Here is a 12,272-nt window from a genome sequence, read left to right as displayed (position 1 = left end):
AACAAAGTATTCGTGCAAACAAATAAAATCGCTAATAGAAAGAAAACTCCGCATCAAAAGTTTGCAATTATTTTTCGTTTAAAAAAAGTCTCAAACAATGTATTTTGTTCTTTTTTTTCACCCTATGTCTTAAATAAAAAAGATGCTTCACAACATATCTCAAACATTTTATTTGTAGACGTTAAGATCTATAGAAGCTCTAAAAAAGTTATTCTTGTTGTTTTAGAAAAATGGCTCTTTTGGTAGATGCTATGAAATTTCTACATACCTAATTTTTTTTTTTAATTTAATTATCAAATTAATATTAAATCATTAATGTTTTAAAGGCGTGTTGTAAGATTACGAGGTGCAATACCTATGTTTGTGATGATAAAGTGGCACCTAAAATCATGCCCTCGCATGTCTTAATCATCATTGTTTAAAGTATGAATATTTTTACTAGGTATACCTATAGTTTGAAGTTTTACTTTCAAAATATTTGTGTTTGAGAAATGATTTCATAGATCAACACAAGCAACCATCTCATTGTTTTCTTTTGTAATTATGTTTACTAATACTCAAGCAAAACGAATTTATATTTCCGCTTCACACTTTTACTCTAGCTCTAAATCAAATGCAAAAAGACTTACACTAATGCTACTGACCACTAATGTAAGAAATGAAAAAGAGCTCTTTTTGGCTCCCAAATTCGACAAAATAGCTCTGGAATTAGTTTTTAAACAGTTTTATTGACGCTATGGAGCTAAATGAAGTTAATAAATACAAATTAAAGAGCTTTATAAGCGCTTCAAAAGCTTTATACGAACTAGAATTGTTATTTGGGATTTTAACTAGTTTTTTAATGCAAAACATTTAAATTGCCTATAAATCAATTTATTTATTTATTTTTTTTTTTCAAAATCAAATTTTCAAAAACGTGAATTTCTTTTGTAATTTTTGTTTAAGGCGTTGATATTTCTGTATGCTACAAAATGGCAAACGCACTAACGATTTTCAAATTATTAAAACATTAAATGGATTGGACATCTAGAAAGGTTTTTAGGTTAAGCCACCATTCTTCAATGATGAAATTGATAAAATTTTATTATATTGCAGTTTACAAAGTGTCAGCCAAAAAACTGTCTATTTTTGAAGAAAAATCTTGTTGAACCAAAGCTATTTGAAACAGTAAATAGAATCATTTCCTGAAGCAAAATAAATTAATAATTTAATTTTGATATACAACAATTTCAATGGATTTATAAAAGGTTTTAACTTCTTATTATTTTATATAACAAAAAGGAAATGATGTACAAAATCAATTAAAACCATGCAATTAGCTATGTACTGATAAATTTCAAATTAAAATCCTCCTCCATTAAAAGGCATTAGCGACTAAAATATAATGGCAACGATGAACTATACTACAATGGAAGTCAGAAGTTCCCAACAGTTTTTCCAGTCGATTAACAGACATTCGATGTCAATTGTTTCATAAAAATATTAAACTGAATACAAAATTTCGAAATGAATTACAAACCCGAGTCGAACATTTGGCACTATTTAAATCCTATTTAAAACCCAAATATTCTTTGTTTAGATTCAATAGGTCATAAATATCACTAAATTTCTAAAGGAAATAACCTCTACTTAAGACCGCAAATAGTCGGTTATCGGAAAAAATACCATTTTGGGTAGTTATTTAGGACCAAAAAAAATATGATTAAACCCTTATTAGAACCTTAATATACTACAAAATCTCATTTGGTCCTATGTATTCTACAATTTCCCAAAAATTCTATAGGCCCTATTGTTCTCACTAGGGTCTTAATATACTAACTATGTCCTACAAATTCTAATTAAGCTATAATAGCTGTGTTTTATTTTGCTCTAGATCCAGATCAGATCATTGCATTTATTTGCAACACTAACAAAACAAAATCCTGCTTTTTTTATAAAGCTAATAAAAACAATGATCTGATCACTGATCTGGATCACGAATAAAATAAAACACAGCTAATAAATTAATGATCAGGTTGAATAAATTGAATATTTTAACATCATTAATATAATATCATTATTTAAATCAGAAAAAATGATTAAAGAAGCCCTTTTGTTAATATCGACTGCTTACTTAATAATTTTGTCATTGATTTTTATTTTTAAAAAATGCTAGAATCCATCGGCGGCTGGCGCCACAGACATAGTAGGTAACATAAATACACAGGTCAGTTTTCCGACGTTATCAATGGAAAAGAAAAGGATTAATTCTGGTTAATCCAATAATGTCCCACTTTATTGTATCCTCATACAACTCCGGAATATTTGAAATTATTTTACCAGCAAGTCCATTCATGTAAAAACAAATAAAATGCATGACTGTGTCACACGTAATGGCTTCAAATTACATATTTTATTAGTTATAATAACCATTCGAATAATGTAAAATTTTGAATAAGTAAATAATGTTCATATATCCTCTAGTTTTGTTAGGATTAATGACAGAGTAGTACCACCATAATAAATTTTATCAAAAAAATTAGAGCCGTTTTCGAGAAAATTGCAACTATTTGAAAAAAAAATTGTATGGCCCTTTCTCTAAAATAGATATTACAAAAAAAATTCACAAATTCGCAAATTACAAAAAAATCATCCGCACCAATTTTAAAGAAAATTCGTCCACTCATTTATGCTGCAGCTTCTTGTTCTGATGAAGTCACGAACGGATGCACCGACACGAACCGACCGCAACGCCCGCACAGACCGACGAAAGTCATGACGAAAACCACTTTTTCGAATCGTGCATGCAAATTCATGCACAGAGTATAATTTAATTTGTAATAATGATTATATTTATTTTGATCTACACGAATATTACGTTATCTTTTATTTTGTATTGCTCTTTTTTAACTTAAATATTAATTCTTATTTTCATTCACTATCACTTCCACTTTTTGTTTGTATTTTTTTCACAAAAATAATTTTTTTTCACATTTTCATCGTTTTTTTCAAAAATCAAAACAAAATTTTAACCGAAACCGAACCGATCCGCACTCGCCGAATGACAATGACGAATGAATTGCACGTGAAAATGACCATGCCCAAGTTCCTGTCTAAACTTGTATTTTTAGGACTTAGCTAGTATTTGGAGTTTAAATAGCCTCAATCAAGAAATAAGAGTACAAATTGAGGGGTTAAAGATTTTCGACACATGAAGAATATTTAGGACTTCAAAAGTGTTTGGTGTTTAAGTAGTCTGAATCTAGCTTAAAAAGTGTTAATAGTTTCTATCAAGCTTAAAGAGCTTTACAAGTACATAGCAGGGTCTAAAATTTTTGACACAAATAGAATATTTAGGATTAAACTACTGTTTTCAGTTTTGAAAGTCGTTATTTATCAGTTGTGCAGATTTTTCAGGAGATACTGAGCTTGATAAGTATAAAAAGTTCATATTTAGGTTTATTTTAAAATGAAAAGTACTTGAATAGAATCTATTTAGTATATTGAGTACTAAATTCGTACATAAAGTTCGACTCGGGAAACCTCCAATATTTTTACAATTTTTGCATTTCTAACAAATCAAATTTCAACAACTGAAGCTGAATTTAATTCAAAATTCTTGAGTTTAATTGAAAATATCAACAACGTCGAACATTATCAAAGCATTTTTCTTTTAAAAACATCTCAAGACCATTTCAACACGGATTTTTACGACAAATTTATAGAAAACATTACACCTTGACTTTGTATTCCTGTGATTCTTTCAACTGACGCTACTTCATTTAATTTAAAGGGAGAATTCAATGAAAACCTGCTAACGATAGTTCAATTTGATTCAACTGATACATTTCTTCATCGACTTTTGGAATATTTGCATCATCTTCGTTTCTCTAAAATTATTTTTGTACTCAAGAATCTTTCAGGAACTGAATCGGAACTAAAAAGGCTTTTTGAGTTCTGTTGGCAGAACAGAATGATCAATGTTATTGCAATTTATCAAGATTTTTCGACTTCTTCGGCTTACTACACCTATGCCAACTTCAAAGGTCTTTTAATTGAAAAAATCATTTGGAGTAAGACAGTTTCCAATGTATTTCAAAATCATATGCGCAGGGGCGTATACAGGTTTGCGTCTTGGGGGGGGTCATGCCATTTTTTTTTTTTTTTCAAAAGTTTTGATAGCAGGCATAAACCTGAAAATGGGCTTTTTGAATTATTAAACATTAAAATTTGTGCGTCTTGCATTTCGAATCGAAAAGTTCCGAATGTATAGTTCTAAAAATAACCAAACAAAAACGGTATGAGATTCGTTTAAGTTTAGCGTTAAACCTTAAAGCCTAGAACGCTGCTGATGTGAAACGAAATTTTTCGTTGGTCTCCACGAGGACAACGAAATGCTTGCGAAATCTGGACCGAAAAATACTCAAAAATTGCAAAACATAAATGAAAAAAAAAGCAAACACGCATCGCAGAAAGACATGCAATGACAAAATGAACAACAAAAACAAACAAAATAAAATGCACGACTGGGGTCGCACATACTTGCTCTTGCAGTTTAAAACACTTTTATGTTGGTTTACTTGTAGATTTTAAAAGCTGCCTCTATATAAAATTAAAGAAATTTTGTTGATGTTGGGGTAGAGCCGACATTTAGGGCAAAATTTTGTTAAAAGAAAAAAAAAATGTTTTTTTTTTTATTTGACTTTTTTGAAAAAAAAAAAATAGAGATGCAGTTTTATTGCAATTGCTTTGAATATTACGTCTGCAAAGTTTAATCAAAATCGTTAAAGCCGTTTTCGAGTTATTTGGTTTGAATTGAAAAATTTGTATGGGAGGTACACTTTCTAAGGGAGATACAAAAAAACAAAAAAAAACCAACTTTCAGAATTCCATAAAAATCATCTGTACCAAATTTGAAAAAAAACCGTCCACCCGTTTAGGCTGTGGAAATGTGTACAGATGGACGCATAACCGCACGGACGCACAGACGTACAGAAGCACGGACGGAATTGCGAGACCCACTTTTTTGGAATTCTCCATCATCGTAATGTTGGTTTTGATTAAAACCTCAAATTTTTTTTTTCGACACGAAACCAATACTTGCCCTATAGATCAAGTAAAAACTCAAAATGTCATTTTTCCACACACAATGAATGTCCCCGGCAATTGTTTGTGTCCGAAAAAGAAGTTTAGACTTTCAATTTCGTTGTGCCGAACAGCGTACTACAGAACGAAAAGTTGAACGAAATTTTTGGTTTACCATTTCGTTGTTTCATTTTTGTATGGGATTTTTCGTTTCTTATCAGCAGCGCACTAGGCTTTAATTTTGACCAATTGAGGCTATCCTCTCCTAAAAATAAAATGTACTGTACGAGTACTTCGATTGAATAATTTGCCTTAAAATAACTGTTCATTGTTTTCCGCTAGCCCAGAAAGTTAAAATAAAAATCGTTTTTACTTAATAACAGTTTTAACTTTTGAATTAACTCTTCCTAACCTCAGGCAAACGAATCGCAAAGTTTTGTAAAAAAAATTGCATTGAAAATATAATTTTTTTTTAAATTTTGTTTTAAAATTGTATGGGAATTTAAAATACCTCTATTAAAATAGTAAAGACAAAAAAAATAATTTTGGCGATATTTTGAAATTCAACCGTTTTCAGGTATTAATCAGCGGTTTACAATATAAAAAACATTCAGTTGTATTTATTAGATTAAGCCCTGCTTTTTCAATCGTCAGATAGACTATCAGAAGAATAAAGGTCACTATAAAAAAAAACTTTTATTCGTAGGAATAACTCTAACTTAGGTTTATCTAAATATTCAAAAAAATTAGCCCTAAGTGATATTTAATAATAATATTTAAATTGCCTTAGATAAGGTTGCTTACATTGCTTCTATAATTGGCTGGCCATTGATGATTAACAAATCGATAGTTGTTTCAAAAAATGCAACAGATCTAGCAAATTAAGTATGCACAAAATACTGTTATATTCTGTAAGCAAACAAAATTCACCAAATTTTATCAGACGAATGCATTGAACTGGAACATTGCAAAAAACTAAAAAGATTTGAGAAATGATATCCTTCTTTAACATTTTGCCGATGACGAATTTTATCAACAGAATTGACCTCCACACAGCAAGGCCACAGAAAGCTTCCCTATTTAAAACATATTTTATTCACTTCATCATATAAAAAAATAGAAGATATGGCTGCTTCTTTTATTTGCTGGTAAGCAGTGTCTTGCCCTTAAGATATTATTTTTGTGTACCTACTAGATTCAATTTCTTTTAAAAAGCTTTGAATATAATACTTATCCGGATTTTGTTTCCATACAAAACTCTACAGCACAGCTCAACTAATATTATCGAACGAATCAAAATAATCCTAATCCAGCATAGCGTTCGCTAAAAATATGACCACATCTCCAAAATATGGTAAAATAGTTTGTTTGAATACCAAAAATTTTTTTTACCTTTAATTTTCGTTCATGTTCTAAAACTTCAACATTTTAAAAATAATATTACTCAAGAGATTTCAGTATCACATAACAAATTCTTTTTTAAGTTCTGAGTTCTTGGGGGGGGTCATGACCCCGTGACCCCCCCCTTGTATACGCCGTTGCATATGCGTGACCTTCAAGGATACATATCGCCAATTATTTTTGGAGGGCCAGAGCCAGGAGTAATTATCTCAAAAACAGATAATAATCAGGTTGCAATTGGTGGACATGTGGGACATATCTTGAAGACTTTTGCTAAAAGGATTAATGCTCAATTGAACACATCCAATATTAGACCATCGATTTCATTCACAAATTTGCATAAACTTGTTTTAAATGGCTCAACTGAAATAGCTGGATGTGTTGGTATGATTATTGATTCTACCGATTGGTTCACTTATCCGTACAATGTATTTGATTTCGGTGTAATGCTTCCCATGGAACCCTACATCCAAACTTATAAAGTATTTGTTATTCACTGGGAAGCCCTTGTTTTAACAACTGTTATATTTATTTTACTTTCCGCTTGTCTGGAAGCAAATTCTCACATTTCAAGACCGAATCAACAACGTTTCTTCATTCTAAATTTCTTCTTAAACATTAATTGTTTTCGTGGAATACTTGGGCAGTCATTTTCTCAACGGCCTAAAGCTTCTTGCAGTACAAAAATCGTCTATTCTCTGATTTTTTTATTGGGAATTATAACAGTAACTTCATATGATGCATTTCTTCAGTCTTTCATGGCTGAACCTCCAAGAGAAAAAATAATTAGATCCTTCGATGATCTTCAATCATCAGGATTAAAAATATTCACATATCAAGGTTTTGTCGATAATTTCTTGTACAAATTTACACCAACTCTTATGCAGAAGTATTCAAACTCATTTAAGGGAGAAATCAATTATGAGGTATTTGAAAGAGCTCGAGATTCCCTAAATACTAATTACGGGTATTCTGTTAATAAGTTTCAATGGAAAGTTTATGAAATTCAACAAAAATTTTTTGGTCAAAAATTGTTTCGTTGGTCTGAAGAATTGGTCTTGTTGAAAAATATTTTAGTAGGTATCTATAAATGAAAATTCAATTTATAAAAATGCTTTAGATTTTCATATTTTGGAAACACAATCAAGTGGATTGATGGATTTTTGGACTAAAAATGCGTTTTACGAATTAGTTCGTTTGGGAAAAATGAAAAAATTAGATAATGGTTTTGATACGAAATTACAACCATTAAAAGTTGAAGATCTGAAGACAATTTGGATAGTGATGGGGTTGGCCTGGTTGGTTGCTGTTTTGTGTTTTGTTGGGGAAATGTTTTTTTTAAGATGGAATAATTCAAGAAAGCGATCAAATGTGTGATTTAAAAAAAAAATGAATAAATATTATTTAGTGTAACTGTTTTTTTTTGTTTTCAAAAGTTGTGTCTGTGCTGTGCTTTAAAACTGGTTACTGATGAACAAAAAAAGCAAATCATCTATTTCTAAGCAAGGGCTAATATAAACAAAAAGGAAACAGAAGGATTAAAGAAACAGTAGAGAAATAATTGGAGGCCTTCAAAACCCAAAAATAATAAAACAGTGGTTGTCTGTAAAGCCGGTTTACGGACGATAATCTTACGTGATAACGTCATATAGGAAAACAAATTTTGTGCTTTTGTCAAAAAAAAAAATTATCTTAAAAGTATTTATTTGTCAACTTTTTTGTAACAAAATTAATAAAATAATAAATAAATGTTTTGTAAAAAAACTAAATATCTTTTTAAATCCTATCATAATTTACAAGAATAAAATACCTTTTTTTTTCTTTTATCATTATATCAATTTTTTTATATGAAAAGCTTTAGGGAAAAGTTACACAATTGAAAAGCTTACAGATTTTCCTAAAGAAAAAAGCCATACTGATTTTTTTACAACGCGTAAAAGGAAATAAATAATTCATTGAAAACAATCATTTTTCTTTAAAAAAAAGCAAAAAAGTCATATATTTTTACCTTCTTACAGCATTAAATGCATTTTTTCTATGACAACGTATAATTAATTTTCTACCAGCTCAGAATATTTATATCGTTCATGTCCATACGACATCTACAAAAAGAGCTACAATTATTTAAACTCAATCAATTTTCATCAAAAAAATAAAAAAACTCATATATTTTTATCTTCTCACTCCATTAAATCAATTTTTTCTATGACAATCTATAATAAATTTTATATCATATGAAAGCTTATCATTTCACCTTTCATATGACGTTTCATTCATATTTCTACGATGCCTACAAAAAAGTAAGAATTTTTTAAAGCCAACCATGTCAAAACATCAAACTGAGAATACGGTACTTCCCACACTGGTAGCTCCACAGGTGTTTTGAGGTATTTTTAAAGTGTTTTAATTTAACATTGTGTAGCTTGAAGTAAATGTACCGTTATGTGTGATATATTAAATGAACGGTAATATTATCAACATGTTCAATAAAGTTCAATAAAATTTTTATCTACTTTAGATCAAAAGAAAAAAACATGTGGAAAAATAGAACTTCATTTTACTATTATCTCAAAATTGTGAATTTAAAATTAATTGAAATTTCGCTCAAATATCCTGCGATCCAGGTCCGAAATAGGGGGAAACAGTGAACAGCGCACTTGTCTGAAATTTTTTTTTTGCAAAAACTTGCACTACTTTGTGAAAGGTCTACCTCATGTTTTAGTTTTAAAAAAATGTATAGCTTATTTTTGAAATGTTTAAAAAATTTTTCAATAATATTGTTAGCCTTACAATAAATTTATCTATCGATTAAAAAAAATTCAACTTTCTACAACGTCGCGTTATTAAAATAGCAACTTTTTATCAATTTTTGTTTTACCCCTATTTACCCAGTAAAATGATGGAATTTTTAAAAATCCTTCATTAGTATTTAACTTTATGTTATTATCTTTCAAATTAGTTACAGAAAAATTTTGCATTTCCAATAGTTTATTTTTAATTTTGAAGTGAAATTTTTGCCGCACTGCAAAAAATTTCAGGTGGAACATGAGAAAATGGCGCCACTTTTTCGTGGTTTATCGATTTATAAGACATTATCACGTCAAAATAAAAAAAATTAAGTATGGGTATTGAATCGTTCAATCTGTCACTTTTTGTACAGCTAGGTAAATAACCCAATTTAAAAAAAAAAAAAAGTTACGCATACACCACAGTGTATGTTCCCACTCCCAACATCACTAAAATTCGACTAAGAACAAAAATGATGACGATCCACGATCGTGTCTTATTATCTATACCATTGCAGTTACTTTTCCAGACTATGCTTAAAAAATTATTTTGGACTTTTGATCAGCTTTTTGGGCATACAAATTACCACTGTTGGTCGACTCAAATATGGATTAGATTGAAACCCCAGTAAAATTCTTTCTACTGTCCCGGTTTCGTTTATATTTTACGTTTTAATATTTTTTTTTTTTCAATCAAATCAAGTTGATCTAAAAACACTTCTTTTTTGATGCAACAAATCGATATTTGTGAAATGACCTAAATAACAACATGCGAATGGTGTCAGTAATCAATTAAATCTGTGTTATCTAGTAATTGCCATTAACATCGCATTTGTCCATTAAAAGATATTAGCGACATAATGTAATTTGTTGGCGATGAACTATAACAACAAAAATTTAATTCAGTTTTCTCAGTCGATATTCAGACAAAAGAAATTAAATTCTTTGAAAAAGTTTGCAATGAATAATTAAACCTTAAATCTCGTTACAATTCTTGCAATTATTCTTGCAAATCAACTTTTAACAACAGAAACTCAATTTAACTTGAAGTTCTTGAATTTCCTCGAAAATATCAATAATCTAAAGCAATAATCTAAAGGAATTTCGATGACAAATTCATACAAAACATTTCAACTTTACTTGATATTCCAGTGATTTTTTTCAACTGAAGCTACTTCATTTTATTTGAAGGGAGAATTTAATGAAAACCTGCTAACGATAGTTCAATTCGATTCAAGTGATATATTTCTTCAGCGACTTTTGAAACATCTTCATCATCTTCGATTTATAGTAAAATTATTTTTATATACTCAATCATTCTCCAAGAATGGATTTGGAACTGAAAATCCTTTTTGATTTCTGCTGGCAAAATAAAATGATCAATGTAGTAGCAGTTTCTCAAGACTTCTCAATCTCGTTGGTTTACCTTAAAGTGTCACCTTAAAATAAGATGATGTGCACATTAAATTTCACCACCCTGAAATAAGGTGATATCCGCTTAAAATAAGGTGATTCCACTTAAACTCAGTTAAATTTAATGTGAACTTCATCCAACAGTTGTATGTTCGATCGCCGGTGGCTGCCAGCTTTTTTTTTTAATTTACGCATTCAAGAAATTAATGTGACTTATCACCTTAATTTAAAGTGAAGGCACCTTAATTTAAGGTGAAAGTCATCTTAGCAAAAAACCATACAGAAATCCGCTTAAATTAAGGTGCGATCCGCTTAATTCTATGTGGTCTGTTTTCTCCGTGTACGAAATTCAAGAAATTTAAAATTAACAAAATTTTATGGAGCAGTAAGAAATTGGATGTTTTTCGAAATCATATGCAAGATCTTCAGAAATCCATATTGCCAATTATGTTTGCAAAGTCAGAGCCAGGAATGATTATTTCAAAAAACGATAAAAACGATACGATAATTGCAGGCTATGTGGGTCATATCTTCAAAGCTTTTGCCAAGAGGCTCAATGCTAAATTGCATAATAGGTACCAATTATAAAATCAATCTCCTTTAACAATATGCATAAACCATTTAGGTTCTAAACTTAAGAGCAAAAAAACGGAATCAAAAAAGATAATTTTTATTTGAAACAAAAATTGCAATGGATAAAATAATGTTTTTTCAAGTTTTATGGTCTCATTTAAAAGCTTGAATTTTTTACTTTTAATTGTTGGTAAAAACTTCAAAATGCATACGATAGTATCATAGCTATCTGTCAATAAATTGCACTTCATTTTTTTCTAAATGTTAAATTTTCTTGATATTCTCTGCTTCAATTTCAGTTTTTTTTCCTACCGTTACTATTGACGTTATCTGTCAATAAATTGCACTTAATTTTTTTAAAATGTTAAATTTTCCAGATACTCTCTGTTTCAGTTTCAGTCTTTTTTTGCTTACATGCTTCATTTATGTTGATTGGATCCTTATAAAGTGAACGGGTTTTAAAGTTCCTAGTATTGATTTAAAGCCTTTGTTTCAAGCTTTTTAATGGTGCAATTAACATTCATGTATGTCAATTACATCCTGGCCAATTAACGTTTTAAAAAAACGCAAAAGTTTGATTCCATTTTTTTGCTCCTAAGTGTATATACGTTTAAATTTATTTTTCTCGAACTACAAAAGATATGTTTACAATATTTTTATTGAATTTTGTTTAAAAATTATTCACCTAAAAAATGACATTAAAAAAGTTGCAAACAAGAAAGGGTAAAGTATTAAATAATAATTTATCCTATTTTCGTGACCTTTTTTCAATCAAAATTATGATCCTAAGTGGGCTGTAGGTCTGTCTTGGTAATTTAAATATATTTCGTCTACGTTTCGGGCGTGATTACACCCTTCTTCAGGACTCTAAAAAATTTTATTCTAAAAATACTAAACAAATTAAAATTAAAATCTATACTTACAATATTTTAAAATAATAAATTTTAAGATGTTTCTTAAAATTTTTGGTGGTTAGTTTTCTGGTAGGTATAAGTATCTCTTTTATATTTTTGTAAATATTTCAAAATTCAAAAA

At 29.3% G+C, this 12,272-nt stretch overlaps 1 protein-coding gene across 1 annotated transcript; it reads left to right on the top strand.

The window, feature by feature from the left end:
* Positions 1-6,608: 6,608 nt before the first annotated feature.
* LOC129915153 (uncharacterized) lies at positions 6,609-11,296 on the top strand. Its single transcript, XM_055994620.1, has 3 exons — positions 6,609-7,432; positions 11,051-11,239; positions 11,290-11,296. The coding sequence occupies exons 1-3, from the start codon at positions 6,609-6,611 to the stop codon at positions 11,294-11,296; spliced, it is 1,020 nt and encodes a 339-aa protein (XP_055850595.1).
* The last annotated feature ends 976 nt before the right edge of the window (positions 11,297-12,272 follow it).

Source organism: Episyrphus balteatus, chromosome 3 (assembly GCF_945859705.1).
Source record: "Episyrphus balteatus chromosome 3, idEpiBalt1.1, whole genome shotgun sequence".
Lineage (NCBI taxonomy): Eukaryota > Metazoa > Arthropoda > Insecta > Diptera > Syrphidae > Episyrphus > Episyrphus balteatus.
Note: the sequence above shows the minus strand (reverse complement) of the source record. Positions and strands in the feature narration are given on the sequence as shown.

What these genes read in the sequence shown, in the direction of transcription:
- LOC129915153 (XM_055994620.1), top strand. Translation starts at nt 6,609, where the DNA reads ATGCGTGACCTTCAAGGATACATATCGCCAATTATTTTTGGAGGGCCA. An exon ending in TCCCTAAATACTAATTACGG is followed by an intron (nt 7,433 to 11,050) that starts GTATTCTGTTAA and finishes TTTATGGAGCAG; the next exon opens with TAAGAAATTGGATGTTTTTC.